Source organism: Schistocerca piceifrons, chromosome 2 (assembly GCF_021461385.2).
Source record: "Schistocerca piceifrons isolate TAMUIC-IGC-003096 chromosome 2, iqSchPice1.1, whole genome shotgun sequence".
Taxonomy (NCBI): domain Eukaryota; kingdom Metazoa; phylum Arthropoda; class Insecta; order Orthoptera; family Acrididae; genus Schistocerca; species Schistocerca piceifrons.
In genome coordinates this window covers 909080047-909106374 of record NC_060139.1, presented here as the reverse complement: position 1 = coordinate 909106374, position 26328 = coordinate 909080047, and the positions used below count along the sequence as shown (strand labels likewise).

The window sequence follows — 26328 nt, the reverse complement described above, 5'->3', positions numbered from 1 at the left end:
GTCTCCACCCTTCTTATGTACAGCAAACAATAGGTTGTCATTTGGCTACACTCAAGTTCTAAGATTCGTGCCGTTGTTTCATTGACGTCCAAGCCTTTCTTCTGGGAGCTTGACTTTTTTTTAAGGCAGTGCATATATGAGTATCTTAGGAACAGATACGTTCATATACTGTGTCTGCAGAGGCATGAAATTAAACTTTGTAACTGTGAATTTAGGAATGGCAGTGTCTCTTGAACTGAGTAGCTTCATAATCACCCATTTTATCTTTACTGCTGAAGTCCTCATCCACACCTTTTCATTCAGTACAGTCTTCAGTTTTATACACATCAGTGTTACTCCTGCATGGTGTCTGATGTCATGTACCCACCTTCTCATAGTTCATCATCCCGGTCTTTCTTTCTCTCTTGCAATACAGCAGATAACTTTATTGGCCTGCCAACCATAAACTTTAGCTTCTATATGTCCCACCCAACTCCACCGATTGTGATTACAATCATAATTTCACCTACCACTGAATTTTATTCATTGAGCCACCTATTTTCCTCTTACTCTTAATAATTTTTAACTTGTATGGTAGCTATGTAAGCCTCAGATTCCATTTTTTTTTCTTCATTGGAAGTTCATGTCTCACTGCCATAAGTTGAAACTGCTGATACACACTGACTGCAAATGTTCCATTTCCTATAAACAGGAACCTTATTTTTTAAACTCTGTTCACTGTCGAAAGCAAACCTACGCATTTTTACTCTACCGTTTATATCCTTTCCGTCTGTCGAGTTACCTGACATGCCTGGTCTAGATACAAAACTCATTAACATACTTTATAATGTTACTGTTGATTTCTACAGGTTGGTTTTTTTTTTTTTTTTTTTTTTTTTTTTTTTTTTTTTTTTTTTTTTTATGTTGATTACACATTACCTTAGTCTTAATGTAGTCAATTTTCAGATGCACTTTCAAAAGTAAATTCTTCCATTCTCTGTTAAAGTTCATGTGCACTACAGATGGTATAATGTCATCAGCAAAACAAATGTGGTTCAGATGTATCCCAAAAACACATTTGTTTCCTTGCTGAAGGATTGAAAACAGTCTCCTGGATTGTTGTTAGTGTTACGGTTGCCAGATCACAATTTCAGCTTTGGATTTTCCACTGCCCTAATGGACTATTGAAAGATGTAGTATTGAATTACCAATTCTCCATTACACTATTGGTTTCTCTATAATTCTTAGTACTGATATTGTTGAAATTAAGTCCAGAGTTAAAAACTTCCTGGCAGATTAAAACTGTGTGCCGGACTGAGACTTGAACATGGTACTATTGCCTCCTTTAGCAGGTAAGTGCTCTACCAATTGGGCTACCACAGCACAACTTGTGAACTGTCCTCACATCTTTACTTCCGCCAATAGCTTCTCTCCTATCTTCCAAACTTCACAGAAGCAAGTTAAAAGGTAGGAGATGAGGTACTAGCGGAAGTGGAATTACTTAACAAAGCTGTCTTTACAAAGTGCTGATCCTGTACTCATGTAAAAGTTTAGTAGTGTGCATTATTTTCTTCTGTCAACCATGTCAAATATTTGTAACTCAATGACATTTTATTTTAAATCCATACTCTAATTTTCTTCGATATTTGAATTTTATCATGCTTTGTAGAGTTCCCTCAGCAAGGAAATTGTGCTGTCTGTTTTCAGGAATGCAAGTGATAAGAATTATTTATATTTCTGATATTTGGGCTGTAAAACCTTTTAGCTAAATGCCAAGACAAGTCAATGATTTGTTGATCAGACTACCATAAGAAGAAATAATGACACCTTTACTCTATGTCCAAAAGCTGCTGCATTTTATTCCTTCGGTGTATTTCTACTTTTCTTGTATTTATTTGCTATTTTTTCTTCTTCTATTCTTCAAAAGAAAATGGTGTTAACACCTCTCTTTCTGTTCAATCATGATAGGCACAATAAAAAAATTCACACAATCATAGCTTTCGGCCATTAAGGCCTTTGTCAGCAGTGCAACTTGCACTCACATCTGCAGTCTCAGAGAGCTGAAACTACACTGCGAGCAGCTGCACTAGTTCATGATGGAAGTGGCGACTGGTTGGGGGTAAGGAGGAGGTGGGGAGGGGGAGGGATAGTATGGTGGGAGTGGCAGACAGTGAAGTGCTGCAGTTGAGACGGCTGGTAGGAGAGAAGATTTGGGAGGGGGAAGAGGGTAAGTAGCAGAAAGGGGAGAAATAAAATTTAAAAGAAATTAAAAGACTGGGTGTGGCGGTGAAATGACAGCTGTGTATTGCTGGAATGGGAACATGGAAGGGGCTGGATGGGTGAGGACAGTGACTAACTAAGGTTGAGGCCAGTAGGGTTACGGGAGCGTAGGATGTATTGCAGGGAAAGTTCCCACCTGCACAATTCAGAAATGCTGGTGTTGGAGTGAAGGATCCATATGGCACAGGCTGTGAAGCCGTCATTGAAATGAAGGATATCATGTTTGGCAGCGTGTTCAGCAACAGGGTGGTGTTCCACTTGTTTCTTGGCCACAATTTGTCGGTGGCCATTCATGCGGACAGATAGCTTGTTGGTTGTCGTGCCTAGATAGAATGCAGCACAGTGGTTGCAGCTTAGCTTGTAAATCACATGACTGGTTTCACAAGTAGCCCTGCCTTTGATGTGATAGGTGACGTTAGTGGCCGGACTGGAGTAGGTGGTGGTAGGAGGATGTATGGGACAGGTCTTGCATCTAGGTCTATTACAGGGATATGAGCCATGAGGTAAGGGATTGGGAGTAGGGGTTGTGTAAGGATGGGTGAGTGTATTGTGTAGGTTCAGTGTACGGCGGAATACCACAGTAGGAGGGGTGGGAAGGATAGTGGGCAGAACATTTCTCGTTTCAGTGCACGACGTGAGGTAATCAAAACCCTGGCGGAGAATGTAATTCAGTTGCTCCAGTCCCGGATGGTACTGAGTTACGAGGGGAATGCTGCTCTGTGGCCGGACTGTGGGACTTTGGGAGGTGGTGTGAGACTGGATAGATAAGACACAGGAGATTTGTTTTTGTACAAGGATGTGAGAATAATTACGGTCATTGAAGGCTTCAGTGAGACCCTCGGTATATTTAGAGAGGGACTGCTTGTAACTGCAGATGCAACGACTATGGGTGGTTAGGCTGTACGGAAGGGACCTCTTGGTATGGAATGGGTGGCAGTTGTCAAAGTGGAGGTATTGCTAGTGCTTAGTAGGTTTGATATGGGCAGAGGTACTGATGTAGCCATCTCTGAGGTGGAGGTCAACATCAAGGAGGGTGGCTTTTTGGGTTGATTAGGACCAGGTGAAGGAAATGGGAGAGAAGTTGTTGAGGTTCTGGAGGAATCTGAATAAGGTGTTCTCACCTTCAATCCAGATAGCAAAGATGTCATCAGTGAATCTGAACAAGGTGAGGGGTTTTGGATTCTGGGTTTTTGGGAAGGATTCCTCTAGATGGCCCACGAATAGGTTAGCATAGGATGGTGCCATGCAGGTACCCATAGCTGTACCGCAGATTTGTTTGTAGGTAATGCCTTCAAAGGAGAAGTAATTGTGGGTGAGGATATAGTTGGTCATGGAGACTAGGAAGGAAGTTTTTGGTTTGGAATCCATAGGGCATCTGGTAAAATAGTGTTCCATAGCAGCAAGGCCATGGGCATTAGGAATGTTAGTGTACAGGGAGGTGGCATCAATAGTGACGAGCAGGGCATTGTGTGTGTAAAGGGAGAGGAACTGTGGAGAGTCGGTTGAGGAAATGGTTGGTATCTTTTATATCGGAGGGTAGGTTCCGGGTAATAGACTGAAGGTGTTGGTCTACGAGAGCAGAGATTCTCTCAGTGGGGTTACAGTAACCGGCCGCAATGGGGCATCCTGGATGGTTGGGTTTATGGACTTTAGGAAGCATGTAGAAGGTGGGAGTGCAGGGAGTGGTATGGGTAAGTAGAGAGATGGACTCTGGGGAGAGGTTCTGGGATGGGCCGAAGGATTTGAGTAGTGACTGGAGATCCTGCTGGATTGCTGGAATGGGATCACTGTGGCATGGTTAGTAGGTGGAAGCATCTGACAGCTGATGGAGTCTTTCTGCCATGTAAGCCTTGCAGTTCAAAACTACGGTGGTGGTGCCTTTGTCTGCATGTAGGATTATAAGATCGGGATCAGTTTTTAGTGGTGGACTACAGTTCATTCTGCGGATGTAAGGTTAGTATGCATGTTGAGGGATTTGGGGAATGATGGTGAGCCAAGGTTCGAGGAAAAAAAATTCCCGAAAGTTAATAGGGGGTGGTTTGGAGGCAGTGGGGGTGGATCACGGTTGGATGGAGGAGTGAACTGAGTTAAGCAAGGTTCAATGTTGGTCTTTGGTTGAGTCTGATTGGTCGGGTTGGTGGCAAAAAAGTGTTTCCACTGTAGGGACCGGGAGAAGGAGAGAAGGTCTTTAACTAGTCCTGGATGGTTGAATTTTGGAGTGGGGCAAAAGGTGAGGCACATTCCTCCAGAACCTCAAATACTTCTCCCCCATTTGCTTCACCTGGTACTACTCAACCCAACAAGCCACCTTCCTAGATGTTGACTTCTGCCACATAGATGGCTACATCAGTACCTCCATCCATATCAAACCTACTAACCACCAGCAGTACCTCCACTTAGACAGCTGCCACCCGTTTCATACCAAGAAGTCCCTTCCGTACAGCCTAGCCACCCTTGATCGTCGCATCTGCAGTGATGAGCAGTCCCTCTCTAAATATACCGAGGGTTTCACTGAAGCCTTCAATGACTGTAATTATCCTCCCATCCTTGTACAAAAACAAATCTCCTGTGTCTTATCTTTCCATTCTCACACCACCTCCCAAAGTCCCACAGAGCAGCGTTCCCCTCGTAACTCAGTACCATCCGGGACTGGAGCAACTGAATTACATTCTCCGCCAGCGTTTTGATTACCTTTCGCCGTGCCCTGAAATGAGAAATGTCCTACCCACTATCCTTCCCACTCCTCCTACAGTGGTATTCCACCATCCACCAAACCTACACAATACACTCGCCCATCCTTACACAACCCCTGCTCCCAATCCGTTACCTCGTGGCTCGTACCCCTGTAATTGACCTATATGCAAGACCTGTCCCATACATCCTCCTACCACCACCTATTCCCGTCCGGTCACAAACATTACATATCACATCAAAGGCAGGGCTACCTGTGAAACCAGTCACATGATCTACAAGCTAAGCTGCAACCACTGTGCTGCATTCTATGTAGGCATGACAACCAACAAGCTGTCTGTCCACATGAACGGCCACCAACAAACTGTAGCCAAAAAACAAGTGGATCACCCTGTAGCTGAACACGCTGCCAAACATGATACCCCTCATCTCGATGACTGCTTCACAGCCTGTGCCATATGGATCCTTCCCATCAACACCAGCTTTACTGAATTGCGCAGGTGGGAACTTCCGGCGCAATACATCCTACGTTCCCATAACCCTCCTGGCCTCAACCTTCGTTAGTCACTGTCCTCACCCACCCAGCCCCCTCCTTGTTCCCATTCCAGCACTACACAGCCGTCGTTTCACCGCCACACCCAGTCTTTTAATTTCTTTTTATTTCTCTCCTTTCCGATACTTACCCCTCCCCCTTCTGCACCTTCTCTCCTACCATCCGTCTAAACTGCAACTCTCCACTGTCCGCCACTCCCACCATACTATCCCTCCCCCTCCCCACCCCAGCCTCCTCCTTACCCCCACTCAGTCACCCCTCCCATCATGCACTGGTGCTGCTGCTCGCAGTGTAGTTTCAGTTCTGAGACTGCAGATGTGTGTGCAAGTTGCGCTTGCATGAGTGTGTGTGTGTGTGTGTGTGTGTGTGTGTGTGTGTGTGTGTACTGCGGACAAAGGCCTTAATGGCCGAAAGCTATGATTGTATGAATCTTTTTATCGTGCCTATCGCAGCTCAGCATCTCCGCTATATGGTGAGTAGCAACTTGCCTTCTCTCGTATTGTTACGTTCCGTCCTGGATTTTCCATTGTTTGTCTCTTTCTGTTCAGAATGACATGCTATTTTTAGAAGAAAAAAATTAATTCTCAGTACTTGTCCTTGTTGATCTTGTCCATTTGCAGATTCTAAATAAAAACTTTTTTCCAGATTGATACTAATATTGCAAAAAAGGAAGAAGAACTAGAAAAAAAACAGCAGATACTGAAGGAGCTAACCTCTGAAGTTCAAAGTGTTATTGCAGAACTAGAAGACTACAAAAAACTGTACGTAACATTCCTATGTAACTATTGACTTACAGGAAATCAGTTCATTAATTTTGTTATTGTTTATATTATTTACGTGTGGTGACAGTTGAATCTGTGTCAGACCAGAATTAAATTATAGATCTGTTTTTTCGTGAGCAGTTGTTTTAACCTATTACAAGATCAAGGCACACTTCTAGAACCAATTCGAACTTTCATTGTACCTTATGTTTCTTTCTTAAAATGTCAAACCCCTATCTGGAGGGTTTCTTATGATGTTTATGAAAATAGCATCTTCCAAAACAATTTTATTGGTGCAGCTGGACTATACTGTAGACACGGGGATTTAAATTTTAATGGAAATGCAAAGATATTTGCATGAAGGAAACAAAATGTTGTATTATGTGTTAGTGCTGATTAGAGTTAAGATAGTAATTGGAATTTTTGTTTCTACATTTGATTAGTATCATCATTTAAGAATATTACTGTACAGATTTATTAAAATTAAACCACATACATATTTCACTTCATAATCTACAAATTTCATTGAGATTGGACTGTGTATATAAATTGTAAGTAATAAGTTATAAGTAATCTTTCATTTGAGGTAAACTAGATCTTGTGCAGCTCTTGCATAATACACTGATTCCAAACAAGCAACTAGAAGTTTGGATACAATAATAAAAAAAACGATGTGTTTACATAACAAAAACATATAATTTTAAATTAAACAATGGAATCTCCCCTCCACCACCATCATTTCTAACCTGCACAGTTGGGAGCTCTTCTTGCAACACATTGTCTGCTCCTGTAAATATCCCGACCTCAACCTATGGTAACATATGATCCCCACACCTTTCACCCAATAGTTCCCATCTCCTCTGTTCTATAACCTCCTCCCCATTCTCGCCTCCCACCCTCTTTGTTTGCCATCCTCTGCGAACACACCTGCCCATCTTTCTCTGCTCATCTCCGTTTCCTCTCCATTTTCTCCACCCCCGTGCCCCACAACCTTCTGACGCTGTGCCTGTTGGCAGTATGGTCCCTGCTCACTCTGTCAGGCTGCACTCTTTTCTCCTCCCACCTGTACACTGTTGTCCCTTCCCCTCCCCTGCCCCCTCGAAAATTCTGCTTCCATTCCATGTGACAGTTGCATTCCGGTCCGAGCTGCCGGAGTTGGCAGTCATGTGTGCATGAGATGTGCTTGCTTTTGTGGGTTTCTCTTTCTTTTTCTGACAAAGACTGTTGCCAAAAATTTTTATGTAAATGTCTTTAATTGTGCGTGTCTGTAATTTAATGTGTCGTATTTGTGGTAAGTAGCACTCTATCTTTTCCTACATCATTAATTTTAAATTATTAATAACTGTCTAATGGGTTTTTCATCAATCAATAATTTACCCTAGATCAAGGCAAACAATGATTTGAAGCAGCTGTTAAAACCTGTGAAAATTAAGTTACAGTTTTTAAGATTGCAATAAATTGTATGGTTAAGTGGGCTGGCCACTGTGGCCGAACGGTTCTAGGTGCTTCAGTCTGGAAGCATGTATCCACTACGGTCACAGGTTCGAATCCTGCCTCAGACATGGATGTGTGTGATGTCCTTAGGTTAGTTAGGTGTAAGTGGTTCTAAGTTCTAGGGGACTGATGACCTCAGATGTTAAGTCCCATAGTGCTCAGAGCCATTTGAACCATTTGTATGGTTAAGTGCCAGATTACAAGTCCACAGTCTTATGATTCGTGTGTTACTTATTACTTCCTTCACCTCTTGCAGTGATGTTGTTGTGAAAAATGGCAAGTTGCACAACAGTTCAGAGTCCATCTTCAACTACAGGTTCCCTGCATCGTGCTGAATAAGTCAGGTCAAAGGTCAGGGGAAGGCAAGGGCACACCACATGATAAGAAATCATGTCTAGTAAAGCATAATCGACACCGTAACCATACTATTTTTATTTTCATTATTTTTATGTATTTCCAGAGGTATCACTCATTAAATTCCAGTTCTGGAAGTGCAGGGATGCCTCAGTTACAAGCTAACTAAAAACCTGCTGACTAACAGTGCTTAAGCTCACACAGCTAGCTTATGATAGGGAGCAGTGGCCAGGCAATGCATGCGGGTATCAAGGCTGAACCACACATAAGTGTGGATTCCCTGTCGCATCAGTTATGTGCAAATTAATCCGTGATTCTGAATCAGTCACACAATAGGATACTTGTTGGCCACAAAACTTAGGCACATGGAAAGTTTGTTTTCATTTGATAAGAATACCAGCTTTGTGAGAGGTGGTGAATATATGTCTCTCAGGTCTGGTATCGCATCATGTTGTGCTAGTGTTGGACAGTGTCAGGTCAGGTGGCTGCTGCTAGTTACTGCTCACAATTAGCAGCTACCTGTGTCCTCATTTTGGCGGTCTCCTTATGGATGCCTCCTCCACAGGTAATGCATTTGTTGCAGTGTTGTTTCCAGATGCATTATGTTACTATGTCCAGAGTCTCCTACCAGACGCCCAGCCATGGTGTTTTGCTCGTGCACTGGGTCACTGGTACTGCTGCCATGTGTCACCGAGGCTGGGAGAAAAACCTAAGTTGGTAGCTAGGCGGGTCCTCAGTGTGTTGTGATAGAGCTGTTAGAAATTTTGTTTTTCCCTGTGGATCTAACGGCTGCAAATGGAAGGTTTTTGGCTGTACCTAGTTGGAAAGTTGCACAACTCCTTATCACACAGCCCCAGGTCAAAACTGAAGATACAATCTCTGCTTTCTTGTACATCACACTGTGTCCTGAGCTAAGGCAACGCTCTGCTATTGCAGATTTATCCGTTCATGCAGGTGTGTAAGATAATGATGTTCATCACATCAGTCTTGCACCATGTGAATGTTTGGTCAGGTATTTTGTATACATCTGATAGGCTGCCAGCTTTGGACATGATGCATGCATGGTCTATGGACAAGAGTGTGCAATGCACTGATGCATTGTGTAGGGTGGCAACAACTTGTAGCTTCCAAATATAATGTATATATGCAGGCTGAAGTGATTAATAAAAATTTGTACCACAATCAGGATTCGAGCACAGGTCTCCTGGTCACCAGAAAGATTTGCTAACTACGTCACTCTGGCACAGTGGCTTTGCACAACTGCACAGACTACCCTAGCAAGCCTCCCCCCTCAATCCAAATTCCCATTCTCACCTCAGCCCACTTTCCTCTAAACTCAAACAACATTGCAGAGGCTCTCCAACTGTATTCCAATAGCACTGGCCTTGGTACAGATTTTCATTTGTCGCTTCGGCCTGCATATATACATCATAGATGTTTGAGACTTGAAAAGGTTTCTTTAACCGTAGAGTTTCATTCCAAATATAAATTGGTACACATGATCATGTGATATGTATTGCAAGATCCTCCAAATTAGTGCAATGACAACTGTTGGTGAGGCTGTGATATCCATTGGTTGAGCATATTTGTCCATAGACACCTACCCTTGTGGGTGGGTGATGCAAATGGAAGCTGGGTTTCTTCCATTTACTTTTTGTAATAACTGCAATGAATTCATGATCTGTGTGTCACACTTTTTACTGCCTGTCTTCTGGGAGTCTGGTGCTTTGTGAGGTTGATGTCAGGTTATGAGCTGCCATCTGGTCTTCCACAAAGTAGGTTATCTACCATGATGTAGCTTATTCAGTTTTGAGTGTATTTTCAGACTCACAGCATTCTTGTCAGGTAGGCTGTTATGGGTCTCTCTTAAGATTTGCGTATGTGAAGTTTCTCCTTATAAATTGCTTGATGTATGATGCAATGGGTACAATCTTTATGTTGAATAGTCTCATAGCTGTTCTTACAGATAGTATACTTTGTTTCTTTACCTTAAAACTAGTCATCACTCTTACTACTATCTTTGATATGCTTCAAAAAGGTATGGCATGTCACCTGCGGTGTGATTCCTACATATTTATAGGTTTTTACTATTTCCTGTTCTTGTCCCCCACCAGTGAATTTGTGATTGTTTGCCAGGGTGTCGCCTATGCTGAATTTCATTGCTTTTGTCTTATCCTTATTTCTGATAAGGTCATTTTTGGGAACCATTTCTTCGGTTTGTTAATGGCTTCTTGCAGGGGCTCTCTTCTCTCTGATAGTAAGATCATATCGGTATACAGCCACATTTTCACTATGTCTGATTATATCCTTTGGATCATGGCCTGGGTAGGTACGTTGAACATAGTGGGACTTAAAGGGTATCCCTGTAATGCTCCATTTGTTTGCTAGATTCCTTAGTGCTGTAATAATCCATCATGCATTCCTGTGGTTTGCTCGGAGGATGCTTACTATAAATTTAAGGATCTGACTTTCTGCACATAGTATTTGGTGTAGCTTTTTGAATACTGTAGTCCTGTTTACCCTGTCGAGTATTTCTTTAGAGTCTACAAAGATTCTGTATGCATGACCTTTAGCTTTAGAGAGGGCTTCATGTGTGAATTGGAGAACATGTCACACTGCTTGTGTAGTTGACCTTCTATGAGTGAAGCCATGCCGTTCCTATAGTATCATAGCCATGATGTTGTCATGGAGCTTTTCAAGTATGATGTTCATTATCTTGAGCAATGCTCATTCCAAATTGACCCCACTATAGGAATTTGGTGCATTCTACAGTCCTCTTCCTTTGTAGATCACTGTAACTGCAGATTCTCACCATATTTTGGGGATGTCCATGATTTCTAGACCCTGGTTGTATAGGGCTGCCCATAGCTTCACAATGTGTAGTGTTGCTCCTTTCATTAGCTCATACCAGATATTGTCTGAGTCACTTGCCTTATGGGATTTGCTTTTTTAAGTTGCCTTCAGCCTTTATATTTTGTTGTTCTTTCATTTGCAGTTTAGGGAATGCTTCCATTGATGTGTAATTTGAGCTGCTCTTCTGGAATACATTTATGAAAGTGGTTTTCCATGGAGGTGCTTGAGGTCGTCTTTGTTCTCCATGGTTCTAGGGCTTTGTAGGGTTTACTTCTTCTTTCTGAAGTAATTCTTCTTCATTGATATGGATGTGTGGCTGTTGTTTTGTTTCAGGAGTGAGTTACACTTTGTTCTTTATGCATATTTTTAAACTCATTCAAGATTTCCAGGATCACGCGTTTTCTAATGTAGCATTCACTGTTTGGTTTGCTTGACCTCTTCATTGGTTGAGGGGCTGCTGACTAATCGAATTCAATTAGGTTCCACAGTGGATTATCAATGTTGCCTCTTTCTATTGTGCATAGTATTTCTTCAGCAGATACGTTCAGCACTGGTACGTTGGGGATGAATTTTCTTGGAGCTCATCAATGTTCATTTTGTTTCTTACTCTTTATTATCATGATCTGAAATTTTATCCATACTGGTTGGTGTTCCATTATGAGTGTGCTTGGACAATCTGTTGCAATTGTTAAGCTTTGGAGCTTTATCTATTTTCTGCAGCAAATATAATAGTTGTGGCACTAGAGCCGTTGTGAAGCGTAGGTTTTATTCTGAGTTTTGTTGATGAGTGTTAGGCTTTACTCTTCCATGGGTTTTGTAAGAGCCTGTGTTTTGGTGTTCAGCCTGACTGTTTAGGCCTCTTGCCAGCAGGGTTAGGAATCTGGGTCAGTCTAGGCCAATGCAGTCATGATGATTTCTACCACTTCATCAGCTGAACATTGTGGTCTGATATAGATTCCTATTATTCGCAGGTTGTTTAACTGTGTTGTCTCAGTTTTTGTCTTCTCTCTTCGTGCTTTGTTGCCCTATGGATGAGTTGTAGTAATGTATCATTCCTCTTGATGGTCTTCTTTCTGTCTCAGCTTTTGTCAGTGCATGTATGGCATAGAAGCAGTTTATATTCTGGTGTTCTTGAAGAAAGGTTTCTCAGAAGATCAGAACATCACTGCTGAGCAGTTTTTCATCTGAAAAAAAAAAACTGAGGATTTTAAACCTTCTACATTCCATAGCATGATTTCAAAATAATTCTTTTTAATAGTGCTAACTGTGAAAAAGAAATTACTTGTTATGGCCACACTCCTATATCAGGTTTCTGGAATTGTGTGAAATAGATTCTCAAATTAGAATTTATATTGACTGTCTGTGAACTAGGTAACACAAAAGACCAAAAGTCCAGAATGGAATAAGAACAATATGCAAAACACATCAAATAAAGGAAAGGCAGCCACTCACCTATACTTGACTGATGTGTGGCGCATAGAAAAACGCAACAGAAAACTATTTGTACTGGCTTTTGAGCTCTTGTTCTTTCTCTTGTAGAAGTACACATATTCACACATACAAGGGTTCCAGCACTTTGCATCTCTCTCTCTCTCTCTGGAAATACTACAGCAAAATGTCTAGTGATAACTATATTTTATGCTATAGTGACATGTCTGGTAACACTTTAATGTATTTACCTCATATAATTACCAAAGCACCACCTTCAGTATAGCCTAGTATGTCTTTTAGATTCTCTTTTTGCATGCCCAAGAAAGGTATATCAATATATTTTTGTTATTATTGGTTAATTAATTAAAAATATTCTTTATTTATTTATTATTATTAATAAATATTCTTTATGTGTACTTTTATTTCAATTATTGTTTTAGTTATAGGTTTTAGGTGGTTTAGCTTAGTTCCTTATTTCCTTTTATCTTTACTCTCCTGAAAACCTGGAAAATATAAATAAATCATTTTAAATATCACAGGGGAGCAAGAGATGTATTCCACAATGGCAATCTCACGGAAATTCCTCTTCGTTATCTGCTCCACCTGAAATCTCAAAAACCTTTACTCGCTACACAGATCGTTCGGCACAACTGTGTGCTATGTTGTTTAGTGAGTCTGGATGATAGGTACAACAATTTAGCAAGTTAAAAATCAAACAATGGAAAATCCAGGATGGAATGTAACAATACCAGACAAGAAAAGTTTCTACTCACCATATAGCGGAGATGCTGAGTTGTGATAGGCACAACAAAAAGATTGACACAATTATAGCTTTCGGCCATTAAGGCCTTTGTCAGCAGCGCGCGCGCACACACACACACACACACACACACACACACACACACACACACACACACACACACACGCATGCGCGCATGTAAACGCAACTTGCACACACGTCTGCAGTCTCAGAGAACTGAAACCACACTGTGAGCATGATGGGAGTGGCGACTGGGTGGGGATAAGGAGAAGGCTGGGGCAGGGAGAGGAAGGGATAGTATGATGGGTGTGGCAGACATTGAATTATTGCAGTTTAGTGAATGGGGGGAAGGGAGGGGGGGAGAGAGAGAGAGAGAGAGAGAGAGAGAGAAGGAGCGAAGGGGGCAGGGGGTATGTATTGGAAAGGAGAGAAATAAAAAAAAATTAAAAGACGGGGTGTGGTGGTGAAATGACAGCTGTCTAGTGCTGGAATGGGAACAGGGAGGGGCTGGATGGGTGAGGACCGTGACTAACGAAGGTTGAGGCCAAGAGGGTTACAGGAACGTAGGATGTATTGTAGGTAAAGTTCCCACCTGCGCAATTCAGAAAAGCTGGTGTTGATGGGAAGAATCCATATGGCACAGGCTGTGAATTAGTCATTGAAATGAAGGATATCGTGTTTGGCAGCGTGTTCAGCAACAGGGTATTCCACTTGTTTCTTGACCACAAGTTGTCGGTGGCCATTCATGCGGACAGATAACTTGTGGGTTGTTATGCTTAAATAGAATGCAGCACAGTGGTTGTAGCTTAGCTTGTAAATCACATGACTGGTTTCACAAGTAGCCCTGCCTTTGATGTGATAGGTGACATTAGTGACCGGACTCGAGTAGATGGTGGTAGGAGGACAGATCTTGCATCTAGGTTAATTACAGGGGTATGGGCCATGAGGTAAGGGATTGGGAGTAGGGATTGTGTAAGGATGGGTGAGTGTATTGTGTAGGTTCGGTGGACGGCGGAATACCACAGTAGGAGGGGTGGGAAGGATAGTGGGTAGGACATTTCTCATTTCGGGGCACAGCGAGAGGGAATCGAAATCCTGGAAGAGAATGTAATTCAGTTGCTCCAGTCCCGGATGGTACTGAGTTACGAGGGGAATGCTGCTCTGTGGCCGGACTGTGGGACTTTGGGACATGGTGGGAGACTGGAAAGATAAGGCATGGGAGATTTGTTTTTGTACAAGGATGGGAGGATAATCACAGTCAGTGAGGGCTTCAGTGAGACCCTTGGTATGTTTTAAGAGGGACTGCTCATCACTGCAGATGCGACGACCACAGGTGGCTAGGCTGTACGGAAGGGACTTCTTGGTATGGAATGGGTTGGCAGTTGTCAATGTGGAGGTATTGCTGATGCTTAGTAGGTTTGATATGGACGGAGGTACTGATGTAGCCATCTATGAGGCGGAGGTCAACATCTAGGAAGGTGGCTTGTTGGGTTGAGTAGGACCAGGTGAAGGAAATGGGGGAATAGTTCTTGAGGTTCTGGAGGAATGTGAATAAGGTGTCATCACATTCAATCCAGATAGCAACGGCACGGCTACCTGTGAAACCAATCATGTGATTTACAAGCTAAGCTGCAACCAGTGTGCTGCATTCTATGTAGGCACGACAACCAACAAGTTGTCTGTCCTCATGAATGGCCACCGACAAACTGTGGCCAAAAAAACAAGTGGACCACCCTGTTGCTGAACATGCTGCCAAACATGATATCCCTCATCTGAATGATTGCTTCATAGCCTGTGCCATAAGGATCCTTCTCACCAACACCAGCTTTTCTGAATTGCGCAGGTGGGAAGTTTCCCTGCAATACGTCCTACGTTCTCGTAACCCTCCTCGCCTCAACCTTCATTAGTCATTGTCCTCGCCCAACCAGCCCCCTCCCTGTTTCCATTCCGGCACTACACAGCCGTCATTTCACCGCCACACCCAGTCTTTTAGTTTCTTTTTATTTCTCTCCTTTCCGCTACTTACTCCCTCCCCCCGTCTGTACATTCTCTCCCACCCTCCATCTAAACTGCAATGCTTTTAACCCCCACTCACCACCACCACCACCACTTCCATCATGCCATCATGCACTGGTGCTGCTGCTTGCAGTGTGGTTTCAGTTCTCTGAGATTGAGATTGCAGACGTGTGTGCAAGTTGTGTATGCGCGCTTGCGTGTGTGTGTGTGTGTGTGTGTGTGTGTGTGTGTGTGTGTGTGTCGACTTCTGATGACAAAGGCCTTAATGGCCGAAAGCTGTAATTGTGTGAATCTTTTTGTTGTGCCTATCGCGACTCAGCATCTCCGCTATATGGTGAATTTAGCAAGTTAAAATTTATTAATTCGGAGATTATCTCTCATCATATTATGACTGTGGAAAATGCATGTTCGCACTGTTGCCCGAAACTTCACCTTTGAGCGATCTACATCTTGTAATATCTGTACCATGATAATTAATTAATTTCTGTGTGGAAATATACACACCTTGAATACTTGATGTTAGTTATTGAATTTTATTTTTGTGCCAAAATCTATTTGAACATTTACTATATACCGTAATGTAGTCTCACAACAGTAAAATCTCTCTACTCCTCTCACATGTCCGATCTCCCTATTTGCTTCACAAAAAGTCCTTAAAACAAAATCTTTTGTTCTGTAAGACACAGGGATGTGTTCTTAACTCAGAACGTCCTATTCTTGCAGTTGGTATATGCCGTTAACCACAATATCAATTCGTCGCACCCAAATTAGAACTTTTGCATACATTGTTACACCATATTGCCCCTCTTGGGCGCGAATTTTCTTTCCTCAGACAATTCAGGACCAAAATTACGATAGAAATTGACTCTACTTTTGTACTACAATATTACTGAGTGGAATATGCTTGTGGCGGTTGACAACTTTTGCCGCTTATGTAATCTGAGTAGCTTTCATAATCACTCGCTACTGATCATAAGCTTAAATAATTTGATATTAACTGTTTAAGTAACTCTGTAAGTAGCTAATGTGGCCATGGACTTCCGGTCAGAATACCCTTCCCATTTGGGCAAGGGTTGCTAAGGGAAACCATGGAAGACCTGGAACAAGGCTACTTTAACCTTATGTTCCCCCCAGTAATTTACAAAAATTATTTAAAGTTTCGACTGACAGATCTGAAAGTATCTTTATACATTGTGTTCTTGCATTGGTCTAGTCAGGTATAAACAAATGTGAAGATATGTTGATACTGGCGTCAGCACGATGTCTGGTGGAGGGTGCAGGGCAGGTGTGGGGAGAGATGGAGGATGACCTTGCTACCATGTGTCTGATTGAAGGGATGATTGGGAGCAGGGCCATTCACAGGGCAGTGATGTGTGAACATGTAACTTACCCGGAACAAATATCAATGCTAATCATTACTGATGAAAAAGCACTGTGCGAAATAGGTTAGTACATTTACTCTACATTCTCAAGCAACTGGTCTGAATTCAGAGATTCGGGTAATCTTTCATCATATTTACCAATTTTTGTCTTTATATAGTAACTTATGAATATCAGAGTACCATATCTACACACTCACGTTGTCCGTGGTAAACTCTGTTGGTAATTCCCTTTTGTGTTTTCACATACTATTTTAATGAAGCACAATAATCATTATCATATATGCTGCACTTGAATATATCTTTGGTCTTTAGCACACAGATAATAACTCTTCTCTCTCTTCACTAGTTCCTTTTTATGACACTGCACCAGCACGTGTTCATAACTTATTTTGCACCTGGCAACACACACTATTGGAAGTTCATTGTTGTTCACAGTATACATAACTAATCCCCACTTTCTTCAAAACCTAACTGTTACAGAATTCAATTACAAATTTATTTACTACCCCAAAATCTACATAAATTCAGCCCAGTCGGTTCTCTTAAACTGCTGTCGTAACTCGTCACTTTAAATAATGTCAATTTAATTTCAAACACCCCACAACAATCACACACTCACTCAACCTGTTCCAGCATTTTCCTTCCCAATATCCTCGTTTGTAATCTATCTCAACCAAATTTCGCAAAAACTCCACCAAGTGAACTGACTTTTGTCTTTAAAATATTTTATCATCTGTAGTCATATGCCGCTGCCTTGAATATATGTAGTCATATGCTCTTGACACGAATATTCACATGTACCTAATACTAACATTTTCATAAAAAAACTGAAACAGATATGCACTAATAACTATAGTCTTTACTGAAATTAAGAAACATCATAATTAACTTTTCCTTAATACAACTAAATATCATGTTGCTGAAACAAAACATATATATTTACATAATTCATCTCTTATGCATTTCTATTGAATCATCATATGCGTATCTGAAATTATAAAAAAATAAACCAAAAAATTGCTTATATTATTCTTAATTAAAATAATTTTCTTTCAGGAATGAAACTTTTTTAAATCATCATTGTGCTACAATCCCTTTATATTTCTTGTTTCAGGATGTCCTACTAGATATGCTCCTGGATTTGGTATTCTAATTACCTCAATTGGTCCTTCGTACATTAATTGCCATTTCTTATTTTTTTTTTTTTTTTTTTAGTAATGACGCATATGAATGTGTACATAATAACAATCTTTCCCCAATGCAAAAGGATTGTCTTTGTAATATCCTCTTGTCAAAATCTATCTTCCTTTTTCTTGCAATTTCAGTGAGATTTATTAACACTGTTCTAATCTTATCTTGCCAGTGGGTTTCTTCTTGTGGTATCTTCAGAATCTTATCCGTCCATTCATTTCTTTCTATTCTGTCAAACATTAGTTCAGCTGGTGTAAAGTTTTGTGGTCATATGAGGCAAATTGTTCATGATTTCCTCAAAGGTATCAAGATATTCTATCCATCTTGTTTGTTTCGCATGGCAGTAGGTTTGCATAAATCTGTTTAATTCATGAAAAGCCCTCTCAATCACATTTGCGCCCAGATTATATGTGAAAGTCAAGATTTGTATTAAATTTGCTCTGGCCAATGCATGCCTACACCTATATCCGGTAAAATTTGTAGCATTGTCAGATAAATCCGCGTTCGGCTTCCCAGCGCACGGAATGTAGTCATTGAATAGATGATTCAGAATTGGTGCTGCTGTAGCAGTTTCCATTGGGTAGAATTTTACATATTTGGTACATATGTCCAAGAAAGCTACAATATATTTACAGCCTCCTCTAGCCCTCAGTAATGGTCAACATATATCGACCGATAAAATAGCTACTGGTTTTTCAGGAATGATCAGATGTAACAGGCCTTTACTGCCTCTGTTGCTCAGATTTTGTTTTCTGACATATTACGCATTTTCTGAGTACACTCCATACTTTGCTACCTAAGTCTGGGAAGTAACAGTACATTCTCAGTTCGTTTGCACATTTCACAACACCAAAATGTCCCCAAGTGTTGTGAGTATACGTTATTAACGTCTCCTCATATTCTTCAGGTATACACACACCAATTCTGATTCATATTGCTCTTCAATGAAATAGTACATCATTCACTACATTATAGTACTGGCTTATTTTATCTTCTTGTAGTCCCAGTGTTCTGCCCTCCCTCCCCCACTCCCCCCCCCCACCACCACCCTCCATCCCTCCCCCCCCCCCCCTTTCCCTCCATCAGTCAGTCAGTCTGTCTGTCTTTAAAAAAAAACCTGTATCTACTTACATTTCTCCTCCATGCGAATTATCCTTCATTAATGCTTCATTATCTCTGTACTTTCCAGTTTCTTCACGTTTATCAATCACACTGCATTTTTTATATGAATTTTGAACTTCCTGTTGCTTCTCTTTAAACCAGGGTATTCAATGCCTTATTATTTACCAACTTCTGTTTGTTTCTCTTTCTGTTTAGGCTGTTAGGAGAAACCATTAACATGAAACCTAAAAAGTCACTTTTTAATTATAATGTTCCTGTATTCCATTACATTTACACAAGTAGAAGAGTTTTACGTTCCTTTATGTACCTTTTACTTTCGACTTTGATCTGTCATATCTGCAGTGAGGCCAGAGGTATATCAGTTTTACTCAGGTGTAAAAGAATAAGGAAGATAATTGCATTGGTTTATTTCATTTAATACTCTTCATTATAAATCAGCAGTATAAAGTGAAAATTCCACAAAATGAATTATGATGATTCACTTGATCAGTGTTGCTCTGCTCTGACAATACCCCATCTCAGTTATGAGAATTGCTGCAGGGTTTAGCGTCTTGTATTTCTTTCAGTATTGTCTTTGTGCATGTGTGCCTGTGTATGTATCTAATCACAAAATCTCCATAGAAAATCACAATAATTAAAATGTTTGCCAGTCAATAACCAAAACATGAAATTGAAACTTTTTTACTATTTTTCTTAGTATTGTGCATGGTTTTCTTGTTCCCTTAAAGATTATGTTGTGGACTTGTAGCATTCATTGGGATGATACTAACCCTCTCTATGTAAATTAAATAAATAAAAATGCACACAGGGAAATTCTGTGCAGCAGGGTTGGGATAACAACATTCTCTGCTCTCAGTTTTATGTTTGGCTTTATATTTGTTTTCTTTTCTAATTTATGCAAATTAATGTTACACTATCAGTTTTCTATGTAAAGGTGGTATGTTGATTTTAAACACATTTATTTATTACAGGTATGCAACTGTAGTTTCTGAAGGTGAACAGAAAATAAAAGAGGAGGAGGAAGAATTGGAGTGGATGAAAGAGAACTTATTAGAAGTTAAGAAAGACTTCATAGTAAGTGTACAACAAAATGCTTATTATTATTTTTGTACATTATGGTTTCTGTCTTCAAAAACTGGCATCAAAATATTACTTAATTTTCTCTGTCTGGATATGTATAATTCAACTTTTCTACCATGTATTCTTTTTTCCCATCAGGAAAAATCTGGATGGACTGATATCAAACTCTGAAGTCCTGTGACGGCAGATCGGGACAGTTCTGCAATCAAATCTAAATTTGTGACTTTGTGTTTCATTGCCATTTTATATGTGATCAAAGATTGTGACAGACCCACTATCTGTAATGTTTACAACTATTAAAGTTACAGATATTTTACTATGTGTAAATGAAGCTAAGCATGTGATTTTGTATTTCAATTACACTTTACTGTGAGCTATCTTGTTAGATGGGTGTTTGAGTAGCCAAGTGTATGTCTTAACTTTGAAAATACGGGTGATTATAATTAAGGTTAAACTTTCAAACCACTGTAGAAATAACACCACTGGTCAGAATGACATCAAATTGCAACAGAATATTATCAGAGAAGGGGGAAAACGTATGGCAGAAGAAAAATAAATAGTTGCAAAATTTAGCAATAGATGGTGCTGTAATACCAGTAGATGGAGCTGTAAGCATCATAATTTAATGTTGCTTGACGAATCAACAACAATGCCCAAGGTGTAAGTTTGACGTTAAACAAACTGTACCACTCGGTATGCATGGGTGTACAGGTGTGATGCTGTTAGTTACATAAGCCCATCCACCATGGCAAGGTCATATTGCATCGGATCTGAAAAATTGGTTTTTAGTTGTCCTGAGGCCAAAAACTGCATAAAAAGCATGAATCAAAATCAAATTGGATTATTAATTTCCATGTGCCTGGTGCAAAACATGTTCAATATGCTGTCCGCCATTTTCTGCAACAAGTTGAAATCGAGAAACAGCATGTTCCACAACTGATCGAAGAGTTTCCGGGATCACGTTCAGAATGTGTTGCGCAATGCATGGCTTCAATGCAGCAGTCGGAACACTGAACACAACATCTTTCAGATAGCCACACAGCCAGATGTCACACGGACTAAGATCAGGTGCTCGGGACGGCCAGTATGTAGGGAAATGCTGGCTGATAATTCTAGCATTTCCAAAATGACTCTTCAGCAGCTGCTTAACTGAATTTTCAATGTACAGAGGTGCGCCATCTTGCATAAAAATGATCCCATTCACACTGTTGGAGAGCTGGAATGATGTGGTTGTGCAAAGGACACTCATAGCACTTACCAATGACGGTACAGGTATCAGGACCGAAAGCACCTGTCTCTCCAAAAATATATGATCCTATGATAAATGATACTGTAAACCTGCACCACACAGTGACTTTTTCAGGATGAAGTGGTGCTGGGTGATTTGCGTGTGGATCTTCTGGTGCCCACATTCGATAGTTCTGTGTATTGACGTATCCTGTCAGATGGAAGTGGGCTTCATCTGTCCACAAAGTGTTCCACGGCCAGTCAATGTCAGTTTCCATGCGAGCAAGAACTTCTAAAGCAAAGGCCTCTCATGCTGGTAGGTCAGCAGGAAGCAACTTGTGCACAGGGTAATTCTGAATGGATAGCAAGAAAGGATGCTTCATAGGATTTTATGTACCGTGCTCATGGGTATCTCCAGTGTTCGGGCAATTCTCCGTGCACTACATGTATGCACCACCACTTGTCTCCTACTGCATTGCTGTGGCCACTGCTTCCACTGATGATGAGTCAATTCGTTTCCTCCCTCTACCAGGTTGCACACCAAAAGGACCCATCTTTTCGAATTTCCAAATCATTTTCTCCAGACCCATGGCAGTCATCAGACCGACGCCTTTTTCAAACCCTTCAGTGTGTGGAACGTCTGCAGCGCGGCATGTGCACAGTCGTCATTCTTGTAATACAGCTTTACAGGCAGAGTGCAATCATGCATTGAGACAGTCATGGCGAACGTCGCAGACGTGAAAGTATGAAAAGCCATGTACCCGGTGTGTGTATACCAACTTCATGCGCATGACTGGTGTTTTCGTTTATGTATCTGACACATACAGTGCCATCTATTGATCAATTTTCACACTGTTTTTTATCTTCTGCCATATGTCCCCTCACCCCCCTGTCTCTGATAATATTCTGTTGCAATATGACATCATTCTGACCAGTTGTGTTATTTCTGCAGCATTTTGTAAGCTTAATTATAATCACCCTGTATTATAGGGCAATGTCTGAGCAGGTATCAGAAGTTTATTTGAAAAGTATTAAACCTGTTGTTATCTGCCTGGTGGTGAACTCATTTATGTTGCTTTTGACACAAAGCAATGCTATGTATGTGTATAGACTAAGAGCAGTTAATATCTGGAGCTCCATAAAGAGGGGCTAGCAATGTTCCGTAGGTGTAACTTTGCTCACTATTCTGATTACATTTTTAATTTTACTGGTATAGCTGTATGCTGTAGGATATGTGTGCTTAAAATAGACCAAAATTTGCACCCTTTAGATACTCACCTGTGACTGCGTCTGTCAGTTTCCACATGATGTAGTTTGCTCTTGCAGGCATAGCTAATATGTTCCTCCCAGTTTAATTTTGAATCAATGTGAAAGCCTAACAGCTTTACTGATTTATATTCCACAGCTGTAGCCAGACCCAGAATTAGTACCTGTGTTTTATCAGGATTGCATAGGAGTTCATTGGAAGAAAACCAATTCATTGTTAGTTATAATGTTTCCTGTGTTGCCAGATGCAGTTCATCATTTCATGGTGGCTACTGACCAGTGTTGAGCCATCTGTGTAACAAACTGTGTTACCTACTCCTACATGGTTAGGCAGATCATTAACTGCAGTGATAAACAGAAAGGGACCTAGGACCGAGCTCTGTGGCACTCCAGTCCAAACCTCCTTCAAAGAAAGGCATCTGTTTTTGACTGATACAAATGCCATCTGTTGCTTTGATTTGGTTTGATTACATCAAAAGGCAGGTCTTGTATGCCGTAATACACCAGTTTTGCAAGCAGGGTGTTGAACAGTATACAGTCGAAAGTTTTGCTGAGATGACAAAGTACTAGATCCTTACGTTCATATGCAGTTAACATCTCGTTAACAACTTCAGTGATAAGAGTAGTGGTATTTTTGCCATGTTGGAATCCAGACTGTCTACTGGAAAGGAGATCATGCTTCCGAAAATAGCTATTCAGTTGGTTGTACACTAAATTCTCAAAAACTTTGGAGAAAATTGGGACAGTAGAAATTTGTCGGTAGTTTTGCAGCAGATGCTTATATACCTTCTTAAAGACTGGTATCACCTTAGCAACTTTGAGTGCATCAGGGAAAAGATCATAAAAAGAGGTTGACAAGTGAGATGTATTTTGTTATCACATAGTTGGGGAACCACTAACAGTCCATACTTCTGTTGTTTGAGAATCCTGACACAGCTTTTAAGTATAATATCCTTGGGGGTGACAACATTCCGGTAGAAGGTGTACCCCCTTAGCTGGCTCACCATCAGTGCCATTTTGTTTAATTCTGTCTTTCAGCTTGCTCATAGAGGCTATAAAGTAATTGTTCAGTTCTTCAGAGTCCAGTGCTGCATCTTGTGTGTGGGTTTGGGACTTTTCTTCATTCATTGTGTCCTATGCTGCTTTACATTTATTGGGAGCACCTTCTATGTAATGTTCACATGCAAGTTTTTAGCCGGATCAGTTTGTCGTTCTTTTTACATCGTAAGCAAGTTCAATATGAGGTGTCATCCAGCTCAGGCCCTTGTTTACGAGTATTTTTGTACAGTCTAAGCATATGTTCCCTAATATGAGCCAGCTCATCTGGTATACCATTTTAGTTGTTTCTTTACCGTTTATGCTTAGGACTAATTTTGATTAATGATGATTAAAACACTGCTTCCCCAGGACCCTTCCGAGGTTGTATGTTGTATACAAAGTCCAAGCTAAGCTCAGCTAATCTGTCAATAAATAGATGACTATATATTTCTCACCTCTTATCCATGTACCATTAGATTTGATGCTGGCTGATGTATCTGACTTACATAACTGATTACAACAGAATGTTAAAGTTAAGGGCTCATGGTGTGCTGGTCCACCACTAACAAGTTTGACATCATAAATATGTCTAGGAAAAAAAAATTTTGTAATCTATTGAGGCAGCCATTATTCTGTGTGGGCCTGTATCTTGTACAATGTAGATTTAGAGATGTTAATATATTAAAAAAATGTTCTTGTAATATGCTCATCCTTGTTGGTCATTTCAGTGTAGAAATCACCACAGATATTTTTATCTTAGTTTTCAAAATTTTCCTCATAAGCAGTTAAAAATTTTCAAAAATATATTTACATCTCCTCCTGGAGATCTATATATACAAATAATTATGTATTCTCTGCACTAAGTCTTATACAGCTAAATTCTCCATCTACACACATCAAAAAAATTTTGCATCACCTCAGTTTCAAGAGTTCCAGAACCTGTACAAAAAATTGGAATAGAGATCAATATAAACATCATTTCCACCCTTTTCGTTGCTCATGAAAACCACACACTGCATGTCGTACCACCATACAGCGAGACCTTCAGAGGTGGTGGTCCAGATTTCTGTACACGCCAGTACCTCTAATATCCAGAAGCATGTCCTCTTGCATTGATGCATGCCTGTATTCATCGTGGCATACTATCCACAAGTTCATCAAGGCACTGTTGGTCCAGATTATCCCACTCCTCAACGGCGATTCAGCATTGATTCCTCAGATTGGTTGGTGTGTCACTTTGTCCAGAAACAGCCCTTTTCAGTCTATCCCAGGCATGTTCGATAGGCTTCATGTCTGGAGAACAAGCTGGCCACTCTAGTCAAGTGATATCGTTATCCTGAAGCAAGTCATTCACAAGCTGTGCACGATGGGAGCATGAGTTGTCATCCACGAAGACGAATGCCTTGCCAATATGCTGCCTACGTGGTTGTGCTATCGGTCGGAGAATTTCATTGACATATTGTAGAGCCATTATGGCACCTTCCATGACCATCAGTGGCGTAGGTCAGCCCCACATAATGCCACCCCAAAACGGCAGGGAACCTCCACCTTGCTGCAATCGCTGGGCAGCGTGCCTAAGGCGTTCAGCCTGACCAGGTTGCCTCCAACATGTCCCCGATGATTCTCTGATTGAAGACATATGCAACACTCATTGATGAAGAGAATGTGATGCCAATTCTGGGCGGTCCATTCGGCATGTTGTTGGGCCCGTCTGTACCGCACTGTATGGTGTCATGGTTGCAAAGATGGACCTCGCCATGGACATCTGGAGTGAAGCCGCGCATCATGAAGCCTATTGCACACAATTTGAGTCATAACACGACGTCCTGTGGCTGCATGAAAAGTGTTATTCAACATGGTGGCGTTGCTGTCGGGGTTCCTCCGAGCCATAATCCCTAGGTAGCAGTAATAGCCCTTGGATGGCTTGAGTGAGGCATGTCATCGACAGTTCCTGTTTCTCTGTATCTGGCGAGATGCCTGGACGCATCCCTTGTTGAGAGCCCTTCCTGGCACAGAGTAACAGTGTGGATGCAATCGAACCGCAATAATGACCAAGCAGAGTTGCAGTAGACTCTTAGCTATCCAGTTGTGAATATTGATAAAATGAGGATTAATTTATTGTACATACTGTACCCTTAAAAACTTTAACAAGCCGATGCCTGCTTCAGTGCTATGTGGTTTTCCAAAATGTTTTATGTGCCTTTTGTGCTTCTAGTAGATGTGCAGTCACAGTTATAAGGTACAACTGTATTGTTAATCCTAAATAAATTAACAGAACCACTCTTCAACAAGTTATACTTAGAAGCCCTCTTTAAGCACTCACAAACAACAACAAACACATGTAGAGAGCAGCTCTGTTGGCAACACTATGTTCTTTGTACCTTCTGTTTCATATCAGACATCCAGGGACCATGCATTGTTAAATTGTTGTTTTGTGTGGTCCTTTGTGTTATAATAAAAGAGTCTTAAATGAGCAATACATGAAAAAAAAACTTGTAGTGGCTGTGCATCAGAAACTGAGTGCTTTAATGTGACTGGATTCTGGGGTAGCAGTCAAAACTATTGCTTTGATTTAGAGGTAGGAAAAAGTATTGTTGGAGATTGGAAGAAAAATCAAGCAGAAACTGAAAGATGGTGTGCTTTCCAAGATAATGGAAATGGAATAAATATAAGGAAGACCTTGCTGAAAGGTAAGCATAAAGAAGTTGATGTGCTTTATTTTTGTGGAATGGACATTTAAGAAAAAAAAGGTTCACCCATTACTGCACTAATATTTCAAGAAAAACATTGCAATTTCAGCAGCAAATAGAAGGAGAAGATTCAGAATTTCCTGTCAGTGATGGATGGATG

The 26328-nt window shown here is 40.9% G+C and overlaps 1 protein-coding gene across 1 annotated transcript in view; it reads left to right on the top strand.

Moving 5' to 3' along the window:
• The window catches only part of LOC124776847 (kinetochore protein NDC80 homolog), a 165908-nt gene extending 145625 nt beyond the window's left edge, over positions 1-20283 (top strand). Inside the window, exons 13-15 of the mRNA XM_047252015.1 lie at positions 6149-6264; positions 19839-19941; positions 20086-20283. Coding sequence (XP_047107971.1) covers positions 6149-6264; positions 19839-19941; positions 20086-20118 — 252 coding nt within the window. The 3' untranslated portion in view covers positions 20119-20283. The remainder of the gene's footprint in view (positions 1-6148; positions 6265-19838; positions 19942-20085) is intronic.
• The last annotated feature ends 6045 nt before the right edge of the window (positions 20284-26328 follow it).